We start from the raw sequence: 12,650 nt of genomic DNA on the forward strand, positions 1-12,650 counted from the left end.
AATTTCCTGAACCAGTTAGGTATGAAATTAAATTTGGTTAATGACTTTCTTTATCATTAGATAGAGCACACCATACGCATTTGATAGCCTTGAACTGTTATCACAGCTTAAGCTATAAGATCCAGTTGCCTCCAGACAAATCAGCAGACATCCACCTCAGTGCCTGCACACTGCCTCAGGGAAAAACTGTGCCATGCTTTTAAAAAATGCTCACGTCCCTCCTTTAATTTTAAATTGGCTCACTTACAGTGTAACAAAATGACATCTTAGTTTACATTTAAGTTTCTTTATGCACAGGAAATGATCATTTCATGTATTATTTATGATTTATTTTGTGTTTCCCCTGGCACATGCACACATGCACATATATACTCACACATTCAATAACGAAAGCACAAAAAACTATCTCTAGGAATTATCTAGTTGGCACTCGTTCAGCATGTGGTGGAGATCAAGTATGGCTCGCTTGTCAAATCGAAATCTCTCAACACACTGATGATCCCCGAACAAGACGACCGATCCAGGTCTCAAAACTCTTTCATACACATCTCTCCCACCACCTTGGAAAAGCAAAGCACAAACATTTTGGACATATTTTCGAATAGCAAAACATTAGGTTTTATACTTGTATTTGAGGAATCCTCACTTTCTGAAATAGTACTGTGGGCTTGCAACCCTCATTATCACCAGTTGCATATCAGGCTGGTGATTACTATGAAATCAGAGACAAATTTAGCATTTTGATCTCAAAATAATGTGAAAGAAGCTGTTTTGCTGGGGTTTAAAGCAAAAATCTTATCTTTGGAGATCTCTATCATCTCTGATCACCACCTGCATGCACAGTTTGCTGGGGAAGTGGTTTGCACTTGTGTGCCTGTAACCCCCCTCCATAGTAATGTTCCAGTCTAATGACCACATCCCAACTCTTGTACCTCACTGCTCTTTATTTTTTTCCTGCAGTTTCCTGTCACCCTCAGTTTCAAGGAATTGGTTCAACATTTTTGCAAAAGTGATTTGTTTGCTTTCTTGGCGTATGTTTAATGTGAGATTTAAAATTTCACGAGGTGCCTGGCAACCTCACAACAATAGAAATTCAGGAAGTAAATGCACCTTGCCAAGCAACAGTCTCACACATAACACTTCATGAGTCCTCGACTTGTTTTTACACTTTGTTGATGTATAATATGCCAGGAAAAAAAAAACAGGTTAATTATTGTTGAAGGCAGATTTGTTGACATACACAGTTTAGTTATTCTAACAAGCTCCTAGCTGAAGCTTTACATTGAATGGACAATTACAACGTCATTGAAGGATCTGATAGGACGGATCCTGGTGTCAAATAACTTTCAGCCGCCACCAACAGGCCTGAGCCACCCAACACCCCACCACCATCACCAGACGAGGCCCGACTTCACACATTTGCACCAGAGGCAAAACAGCTGTCCAACCATTCTTGAATATTCCACATATGAGACACTCTGAAGTAATACGCTGTACTGTACCATAGACTGATTTCATTTGTTACAGGTGATGGCTGTAGAGGGGAAAGTTTAAAGATATTGATCATGGCTATATTGAGTATCTCCATTTGAAATATTGTTGGTGTAATAATAACTAGACTTTCCTCAACTCTGATTCTTCCTTCTGAAAACAAACCTGTACGACCACATATTGATAAGGTCTTAAAATTAAGCCGTTTAACTTAACTTAACTTTAATCCCATTTTGAAGCCTTTCTTAGAACCACAGTCTTTCTTCCTACCTGTCTTTCTCTCTGCCCCTTTCTGATCCATGCAGTTCTTCAACACTTGTACAGTACAACAGTGGCTCCTGTTGAGCATGCGCGACATTACATGCTAATAATCACAACACTGACTCAATTCATGAATGCCTACAAACACATAAACATATGCTAAACAGTACACACACAGAACACACACACACACACACACACGCACACACACACACACACACACACACAACGACCTTCCTCTGAAACATGCAGCATACTCACACACAGATAGATCACATACACTTCCTGTTCTAGCAGAAAGAACAGGAGCTTATTGGGATTCTCCTCATGCCTCATGTTCGCGATCCAGCTGCCACCTCTCTGCTTCCCTTCCCTCTCTCCCTGTTCTGTTCTCTCTTTCTCTCGCTCCTTCTGTTTTGCCTAAAGGTTTCTTTTTCTTTCTCTCCATTTTACTTTTTCTTTCCCCTCTCCTCTCACTTCTCTGTCTATCGATCGTTCACACTTACTATAACCTTTCATACTGCAACCTCACACTCCTGCACTCCTACATCTTTTGTGTTGTTTTTCTGCCACCTTCTTCACAGATATTACTTTCTGGATGACTGTTTGCATCCGTGCAGTGACTGGTTGTTAGTGGTGGCTGTTATACACTGTCTCTCTGTTGTATCTGCCTGGCCTCTATAATAAATGCAGCTGAATGAAGATCCCACTTTTTTAGCCACCTGTCTTTATGTGGACATTTTAAGTTTGTGTAAAATAAACTTAGAGAAGATGGCAAATGAGACATTTCAAATATTAGAGATGTCACTGACATCATGCTACTACAACAACAGTTATATGTGTTTTTTCGTTCAAGTCACAAAATTGTAGAGCAGAAGTGCAGTGTATGCAGCTACAATGGCACTGTAGATGATAGATGATGTTTTTTAAAAAATCACGCCTTCCACTATTCTCGATTTAAACACTTCTGTGTTTTTGTGAGGCTGTCTGTGCAAACGTGCACTTTACTTCAAATGTATTTAGCAGATTTTGAACGTTTTTGCTCAAAACGTCTGTAGCTGTTTGAAGAAAACATCATTATTGAATAGAATTTAGCAAGTTATTCATTTTGAACTGTGGAACCACAGTACATGAAGGAGAATCCCATCAGCATGGAAACCAAGAAAATATCTGACTGCCTTTTCACAACTTGACCAATAAAAACAAAACATTCACACAGAATTTCCCAGGCTGTTCAGTCAGATAGGAAATGAACAGACTCCTTGTGACTTATTGATTGTGTAGCTCAGAGGCTAAACACACAGTAACATTTCCACCATTTCCTCTCTGTCTTTCTCTCAGCTTGTTCGTACTGCATTTCCTCTTCCTCCTTTCTCTTCTCTTGTGTCTGTCTTCCTCTCTTCATACAACAGGTCACTCATATCAATACGAATTGAAGTGGTATCTGCTTGCCTTCCAGTGAGCAGCTGGACAGGCTAGTGACAGAGAGACAGCATATGCACATAGAAACCCCATCCTCAGTGTTTGGACCTTGGCTTAGTAAACACATTCCCAGAAGTAAAAAAAACAGTTCATGTGAAGCTTTAAAAAGTTGCAGCCATCTAAGATATATGTTTCTGCCTCAACTACAACACTAGATAGGCATCTTTATACTTTGTGTCTATTTATAAAAACTTTCAAGAAATCTCATAGAGCAAAACTTTTTGGATGCAAGGCATTAATAGGCAGCAACCACCACACTAAAATGCTGAGGGGATTTTAAAACCCTTATCTTTGTGTGCTGGTTAGAATGTAAAGAAAACTCGCTATGTTTTATACCATTATGGTGATATACAGTATTAAAACAATGGGTGTTTTTTTGGTGCATTTAATGAGTTAAATAGACATAGACAGTGCTACGGGTGATTGGTATAGATGGAGCACTTTGAAGTTATGAAAGACATGGAATTCTAGCAGTAGTTATTGGAGCAAAAATTATACAACAGATTTACAAAATATATAATTCTGAAGTCATATGTTCAAGCTTATGTACATGAAAACTTAAGGACAAAGTCTAATGGTGCATTTCAATTACAAAAACATCATCTTAATGTAGTTGCATAGACCACTAAACTGAAGTCAGGGCTTTTAACTTTGAATTAACTCTGCAGATATGGCGTGGTGTTTTGAAAAATTCAAAGTGTTTGAAATTTGCTCCACCACTTATTGGCGCCTCTAACTGGCTTCTGCTTTTTTATAGCAGCAGCAATTAACACTCAAGGGTATACATTGAGCTGCTCTATCAAAGTGGCTTTAAAAAAATATCCTTTCTCTGAAAAGAAAAAGATAAAACAGATGGCCATAAAAATGATAAACTCACAGTACTGACACACTGGTTTTCTAGGTTGAGAAACATTGGGTAGATCATTAAAGGCCCTGAAAACTTTTTTTTTTCTCTTAATCAGCTCCTTGGTGTCCTGTAGAGGCCCAACTAGTATCTTCTGCCAATTTGGAACAATTCTAGTTGTTTTACATTTCTGTATTTCGTATTGGCCCTTTTCTTTTTTTTTCTGCAAAGATTATTTCAGATATACTTGCTCCAGCTAGCTACATCTTAATCGAAATCTCCTGGTAGGCCAATTTGCAATTGTTTTGAGATCTATTAAAAAGTGTTTTTACTATGATTGACAGGTGTCGACATCTATGCTCCATTCAGACATCCCCTAATGCCCCAAATGTCTGTCTTCATTTATTGAAGAAAGACAGAAACTTAAATCTAACTTCTAAACAGACTGACACAAGCCTATAGTATATGATCACAGTCGACTGCTAAAGCAGCATTTAGGCGGAATTCAAGTAATTCAGTAAATTTGTCTCATTAACTTATATCCTCTTAGTGTATTTTTATTTTGCTTACCCCCTCCCCATCCTTTCTTACTCCTTCGTGTTTTTTTTCAAACACTGTTTATCCATCCTCTCTCCTCCTCACATCACTGCCTCGTCTCCTTCTCTTTATCTCAACTCGCCTGTTACATCCACATATCATCACTATCACATTATTTCTGCCACTTATTACAGTTTTTTTCACCCAGGAACAATGTTTTGCTGCAAGAAAGAAGCATTGCAATGAGCTGCTGAAAATGTTAAATGAGTCCTGGTTGCCTCTCTCTCTCTCGCTCTCTCTCGCTCTCTCTCTCTCTCTCTCTCTCTCTCTCTCTCTCTCTCTCTCTCTCTCTCTCTCTCTCTCTGGCTATTTCACACCTGGCTGCTTCCTTCTAATATCTCCCGACTCCCAACGCCATGCTACACAACAGTCATTAATTGGTAGGAGGGGGAAATCATATTCTCTCTTCAGTAAAAAAAACATTTTTTGGGGTGCTTGGCCGAGTGGCAAACAGTATGCATGTGCTAATGTCTTTTGTGTTGCCTGCAGCTGTAGGAATAGCTTAGTTTAAAAAAAAAACGTGTGATATTTTTATTATGGAAGCAATGTAAAAGCAAAGTGATCTAAAAGCTCTAAAAACAGCTTATGCACATAGCTGGAAAATCAAAATATGGAGCATATTAAGGAACTTGTGCAGTGAATGTTCCCCATTTGTTACTGTATCTATCCACCTTTTGCTTTCTAAGGTGAGGGTTTTTACCTCATCCTTAGTTCCCGCCATCTCTCGTTTCCAACTCCATATTTTATCCACCTATTTTAATCAGTCGCTCTCCTCGGTTCCCTCTGGCCTCAGTATGAATGAGAATTTTTTTTGTCCTGTTCACTTCATAACAGCCTTGACAAGTCTCGTATTGATTGTCCTTGCAGATTAGAATTGATTTCACTCTGCACTGTATTTTCCTTTGTGTTTGGCTCTTCCCGCTATGATGAGCACTCTTCAGTGACCATTCATCAAAAAGACATTTTGGACATTTAGACCCTGGAGATTTTTTTTTTTTTAAACGAGAAGAAGAACTTAAGGGCAAACCAGAACAAAATTGTTTTAGTAAGGTTTATTGTATTTTCTGGTTGGTTTTGCAGAGACTAGGACCTCCCCCATACCCTCCTCCAAAGCCCCACAAAAGGCTGAACCTCCAGTGGGCAGAGCTGCCAGGCTCCTCACATTTGTCTCACCTTTGCTGTTGGGAATGCTGCTGCTGTTTGTGTGGTAAGAAAAAAAACACACACACACAGTAAAACACACTTCTCATTTTTGAATCGATTATGAACTCAGTCGTTCAGTCCTTATCTGCAAGTCAATGCACGTCCATCAATGTCAAGAGCATGTTAATAGAGCAATGACTGGCTTGCTGTTTTTGTTTTATGACCCAGCAGGCTGTTTTTTTCTCCACATTCTTCTGCACAGACAACTTAAAATGATGGACGTAAAAGCCAATACAAGACGATTTCATTAGTTTTACATAGTTCACACTATAAATTCCCTTGAGTATGCATCCTGTTGAAAATGAAGATAGAAAACTGAAAAGCTGAGTGTCAAATGTTGCAGCAAAGCAAATTTAAAGGTGTGCAAACAGAGAATGGCTTTACTGAAACAATCTGAGGTAATCTCTACCCCTTAATAATCTATCCACAATTACTCATCCACTGACAGCCAGACATTTGCAGAGCATGATGCTGCTCAGTGTAACATCTGAGCTGTAGATGGCGACACTGATGCTCCAGCAGCTCTCAGTTCTTTGTAGAACTTTGCTATAAGTGTTCCTGGATTGTTCCTGATCACCTGATCATCCAATAAATCTCTTTTCAGCTGAGGATGACAGTTTGGCTCTTTTGTAAAGTTTGTAAATTCCCCACCACAACAACAGACAGACAGATAGAGACAAACAGAAAGGTAGACGAGTGGACAAACATGTCTTTTTGTTCCTTGGCTAAAAGAGCATAATATGGCTGAACTAAAGATATGTACTGTACATTACCCTTTGAAACATCCTGCTGATCTGTCATATTATGCAACAGCAGGTTCTTCTCCATCCCATTCAGGGTCAGACCCCACTTTACATACTGCTATATATGGTCCCACATTATAAACTATTCCAGCAGCAGTCTTTACTTAAAGGTAAACAATACAAATTTGAATGTAACAATCTAAAACTTTATGTAAAAAGCAGAAAAGATCTGACCTGTGTGTAAAAATGGATCAAAAAAATCTGGACAACTGTGAGAGAATAAAATTTAATAAATATATTCAGCTAGTATTTTTTTTTTTTTTAAATCAAAAGGACTATGATTCCACCGCTTTTGCAATAAAATACAGGGGTCATTTGTCTGCAGAGCCATTTCTTGACTCTAATAGGTAAATGGTGCCTAATTTGTCTCTCTCTCTCTTTCTCCAGAGGTAAATGTCCTAATCCTGAAGGGAAACGAGAAGTAGGAGGAAGAAGAAGAGGTTGAGGAGGCTGGTCTTTTTTCTATTTTGCACATGTTTCAAGGATACGGTGCATTGATCATTTCTATCCATCACACAGTTATTTACCAAGTTTACCTAGACCCTAAATCAGACGATGATAATGCGATTCGCATATTTGATCAACGGTGACAAAGAATTTCTCTAGAGGAACTTTTGTAAGCGGTACCATCATCCCCATCATCAACAACAGAAGCAACAGGAGCAACGACCACAGCAGCAGCAGTGATACAGCACCAACAGTCTTATATTTCCCCCTGCTGGCTTTGATTGGCCATAACAGGCTGACTTGTTTGATCTGGGAATCGACACTTCAGATCGAATAGGGAAAAAAAACACAACTACTCCTCATTATCCTTTGGTGCATTTTGTTAATTGATCATGATGTTGCAATCTTAACTTTTTTTTTTTACTACGGTTGCACTACTGCACAGAAAAACACACATATTAAGAGTGTGTGTTTGTGTGTGGTTATCATTGCAGTCCCCATACAGCTACATCACCATGCCAAAGACTCAACTTCAGCCCCAACAAAACGGTTCCCAGACGATTCATCGAGCTTCCTGAAGCTTGTGCCTGCCTTTGTCATGGGCTGAAGATCCCAGAAAGTGTGTTTGTGTGTGGGTGCGTGTGTGTGGGTGAATGAGTGTGTGCCTGTGTGTGTGTGTGTGTGTGTGAAAAAGAGAGAGAGAGAGAGAGAGCGCATGACACCTGATCTATAATGCCTCCAGCGATATATGAGTCAAACTTGGGACAAATCAGAAGAACCCTGCAGCTGTTGTTTGTGAAAAAATTACCATTTATCAAAGAGCCCACAGAAATAATCAGATTCTGAATCTGTTTGCCTCCAATGACTGAACCAAACTGACAGGAGCTAGTCAGTTTTTGCTACGAGGATTAACACTTTGAAGAGTTCAGTAACGGTAGTCTGGCTTGTGTAGACAATTAGCTTTACATTCTGCTTTCAGCACCTGGCAAAGAGGACCTGGATTGTAAAAAAATAAATAAAGTGGATCTGACACTGATCAATTCTTTGCCCACCCATCTCTGGTATTTGGTTTGACTTTGTATTGATGCCAACGAAGCTGGTTATTGAAACATTGATATGAGCTATGTTGGTTTTCCATTCTGCTCTGTGCTGTAAAATACAGTAAGACAACACAGTTTACTTTCCGTAATTCTTGCCTCTACAAACATTTAAAACAAATTTCTTTTTGCAGTTTAAATTTCAATAGCCAATATTTCCAATTACTATTATGTTACTCAAAGGCATATTGATGTGTTTTATTGTATTTTTTTGGATTTAATGGACAAATAATAAAAACACAAATATAGGATTTTAGTTTTTTCAGACATTCATAATGGCTTAATTCTCCTTGATCCTATTTTGTAAACTATGATATGTAACTTTAACATTGAACAAAAAGTTTATTATTTAATAATAATAATGTATGTATTAGCAGTAGAAAGTCGTAACCTGTACCTGGGATCTTTTTTTATAGATGTATATACAATGACAGATTTCAACCATTAAATGTGACCATTTCACAATGAATGATGACACACTGGCCTCATACTCATTTTGCCTTTCAAACACTGAGAACGCAAAATATCAGGGCTGCTGTTTTTTCCCTGATAACTACAAGATGAAGCTAAGGTGTCACTAGAGAGGCAAAAACACATCCATTTTTAAACTGGTATGGATGTAGAACTGCAGGAACTTTTCATTTTACAAACAGTGATGATGTAGTAACCTTGTGGAAAATGTTTTATTATTTTTTTGCAATTTAGACATATATTTACAGCTTCAGATGAGCTATATTGACATGTTCACTAAAGGCTGATTATATTTTTTAGACCAAGCCATAAGGCCCCCTGCTTTGCGACCCACCCTACCCTACTTACCCTACCCCACCCACTGCTGATTAGCTGAATCATTCATGGGCTGGGATATACTGTATCAACTTAGCTGATTTTTGGATTTGGGAGAGACAGTGGTATCTTCTAGTTTCTGGTTGAATGAAAACACTTGATCCAGGGGCCCTCAGATCCAGAGTAGAGAACTCCTGTCACTTACTGTACTTGTTGATTTTGACACTTAAAGTTAAAGTACACACAGGAACTTTGGTACTATAGGACAGTCAAAGTATGTTTTTGATAATCTATGACATTTAAAAATTAACATTTTACTGAGGATACGTACAGTACATGCTAGAAATAGATGGTTCAAAGTAAAACAACAATGCACTTAATTGGCACAACTGTGGTTTTCAATTAAGGTTAATTGCATAAATAAATAACAAGGTTATAAAATAATGATCCATAAAAGCTTGACTCATTAGCACAGAGGAGCCTTGACAGCCATGTTCACTTTTAATAAAGGTACAATTACAAAAAACAAAAGTGAGTAAACCCTTGCACAATTTCACTAATTTCACAAATTTTATTTTTAAATTTCTTTTATTTGAAATGATAATAAAATATGCAAGTTTAAAACACACTGAAAATACAGTCCCCAAAATACAGCCTCGGTGCAGTAAAGGTGATTACACCAGTTGTTGTGCCAATTAAGACTAACTGCTTAAACAAGGTTATAAAAGAACATGTGATCCCACAGCTGTCTCAGTTATGGGCATGATTGTGCAACATGGGCCTACATATTGAGAAATTGTCTGAACAAGGTGGAGACATAAAGATGTGAGAAGGTACAGTACAAGGGCATCAGTATAGCTGTTGAACATACACTGTAACACAGTTACACTAGAGGAACACAAAGAGCCATGCTGCTAATAACAGAACACGTAGTAGCCATCATCAAAAAAATATTTTTTGTAGCTGGTGCTATGATGTTGATCCTTATATTTAGAGAATAATTTCTGTTTCTCCAGATAATTGGCTTCTTTTTTAATTGGCCAAAAAATATTGTTTATATGTATATGTAGTTGTTAAAATTTTCTGATATTTTCCAGGGTGTACTGCAGTTTTGCTGTGTAATATAGGTGTTGGGAGTCACACAGCATGAGGGTATTCTTTTATTTGTACAGTCTTCACATTTATAACCCAAAATCTCCAAATCAGCTATAAAAGTACGGTCAGAATTCCCCGTTTGACCTTTACCTCTCATTCTCTCTTTCTCTATCTTTCTCTTTAATATGTCTCACTGTCTGTCTTGCCCCTTTCAAGCTCTCTTTCCTTCATTATTCTGACAAGTTCTGACAGAACGATCTGGAGTCTCAGGACAAATCAATAGACAATTTAACAGCTGCAAGCTGGAGTCCTCTGTGCATGTGTGTGTGTGTGTGTGTGTGTGTGTGCGCGTGTGTGAGAGAGAGAGAGATGTGTATCTACTTATAGGGATGTTTTTTGTGTTACTTTACTTCAGTCCTTCCTCAGTTACTTATTATTTACGGTGTTATTTCAGTGAAAAACCAATTAATATTTACAATGACATGAAGGTGAATAATACACTAGTCCAGTACATCTACTGTCTTCCAAACATTTTGATTTTTCATTGTTAGTTAATGCCCAAGAACTGATAATAGCAACATATAGCTTTTCAGCTTATATTTCTATTGAACTTAAATTAATGGAGGTGAAAATATTCAGCCGTGCACCTTTTGTCTCCAACTCCATGTCATCCACATTAACCTGAGGTATATAGGAAAGTGTGTGTGTGATTTCACCATCCAGAGCCTGTCAGTCCCAACAGCCTCACGCTGCTCTAATGACTAGTTTGACCTTTAACTGATAACTGGCTGAATGACACGATCTCGGCTTGCCTCTCACTTCTTACCCTGCCTTCTGGCTCTCGCCTCTTTAAATACTCAAGTTGCTGCCTGTCTGTCTTGCCTCTGAGACCCTCTTGGTATGACTGCTGTTGTACGTCTTCATATATCTCCTTGTTTTTATGCAGTATTTTAACTTCATACTAATGCTACATCTGTGTTAACCTCTCAGCATTTTTACTTTACATACTTTACATATTTCTTGGCATCCTAACACCAGAAAACGTAAAATAAGTGCTTTTTTTCTCACAGCAGTTTGGTGTTTTATATTAAATGTCATTCAAACTACTTATGTGCTATGTTTTTTCACAAGGAAATGCTCTAATCCTGTTCAAAACTATGTTCCCGAAGAAGCATGTTGGGCTATATTTTATTTTTAAATTCTTGCATCTTTACACTTGCAACTTTTAACTTAAACTTGATTTTTTTTATTATGTTAAATTATCCATTTGACAGATATTAAACCAATGCAAAATTGCACTTGTCCACTAGGATGCAGCAGTGGGCCTTGCAGTGCGCTGTCTATGGTGCTGAAACTTTCAGCTCCAGTCATTGGGTCTGTCTCTCTCTGTGTCACCTTCTCTCTCTTTCACTGTGCTGCGGATTAATTTAATGTTACTTTAATGCTATTTCCCTCTTCTCTTATTTCATCTCTCCTTTCTCCTTGTGTGACCCCCACATCAATCAACTCCACTGCCATGATGGACGGCCCATTATTTCCATTTTTCTGCATGTTGCTCTCTGCAAAATGGTTGGGTCAATCAGAAAAGTTTTTTGAGGAATCAGCATCTTCTAAGCCAAACACTTAAGTGTTTAAGTGCTTTAGAGGCCTAGTCATAATGTATTTCTCCTCTTTTGGTCTTGCTTAAAACACAAGAGTCAATGACAACTTACTTTCTATATTCATCACGTTTCGTCCTAAGCCTCCTAAGTTGATTTAAGCCTAACCCTTAAATCAACCAATCACAGGACTGTCCCACTGACTTCTTGTCAGCCTTGCACACAGCAGAACACTCCTAACACACATAATCAGTTCCATAAAGATCATGTTACCATTCACCATTGTTACGGTTTTAGGTGGTAAAGGCACTGATGCGCCATCTGAAATAATCAGACTGAAATAAAGACATTAGTGGAGCTCAGTAGAACAGTGAGGAACACGATTGCACAAGATCACTTGATAGACACTGTCAAAGGCCATAAATGGAGAAAAAGCAAACTCCACATTAAATTCATATGAAATTCTAAATGACTATAGTGAGAAGCAATAAAAAGAGCTAGACATCGCATTAAAGGGGATTAAACTTGTCGGTACAGATATGATCTGGGCTGATTACTAGACATTATTAAAATTGGATTTCAGATGAGTGGTGAAATTTAAATTTATTGCATGGCAAGTTTTAGCATGTGAACTGATTTAAACACCTATTTAAAAACCCTCAACTCAGCAGATCTGCTGAAATAGTTGAGCCAAATTTGGCTTCCAGTCAGGGTTCAGTGTTGGGTTTATTCAGCCTGACACTTAAATAAATACAACTAATAATAATTTTTAAAAAAAAGATTGTTTGAACCTTTGGATGGTTCGTTGTTTTTTTAACCGTTGTTTCATTAGTTATAGTGTCAATCCTATTCCTAAGCTATTGAGAAATTATTTAATTAAATGCACAGTATGGAAGTTTTCCCCTTTTTTTTTATTTAGTAAAAAACTCTTATGTTCCAAAAGTTA

At 37.9% G+C, this 12,650-nt stretch overlaps 1 protein-coding gene across 3 annotated transcripts in view; it reads left to right on the top strand.

Annotated features, from left to right (window-relative positions):
* The window catches only part of cntfr (ciliary neurotrophic factor receptor), a 248,225-nt gene extending 240,768 nt beyond the window's left edge, over positions 1 to 7,457 (top strand). For all 3 annotated transcript variants that reach the window (XM_067483893.1, XM_067483894.1, XM_067483892.1), the window contains 2 exons: positions 5,756 to 5,882; positions 7,069 to 7,457. In XM_067483893.1, coding sequence (XP_067339994.1) covers positions 5,756 to 5,882; position 7,069 — 128 coding nt within the window. In that variant the 3' untranslated portion in view covers positions 7,070 to 7,457. The remainder of the gene's footprint in view (positions 1 to 5,755; positions 5,883 to 7,068) is intronic.
* The last annotated feature ends 5,193 nt before the right edge of the window (positions 7,458 to 12,650 follow it).

Source organism: Channa argus, chromosome 18 (genome assembly GCF_033026475.1).
Source record: "Channa argus isolate prfri chromosome 18, Channa argus male v1.0, whole genome shotgun sequence".
Classification (NCBI taxonomy): Eukaryota; Metazoa; Chordata; class Actinopteri; order Anabantiformes; family Channidae; genus Channa; species Channa argus.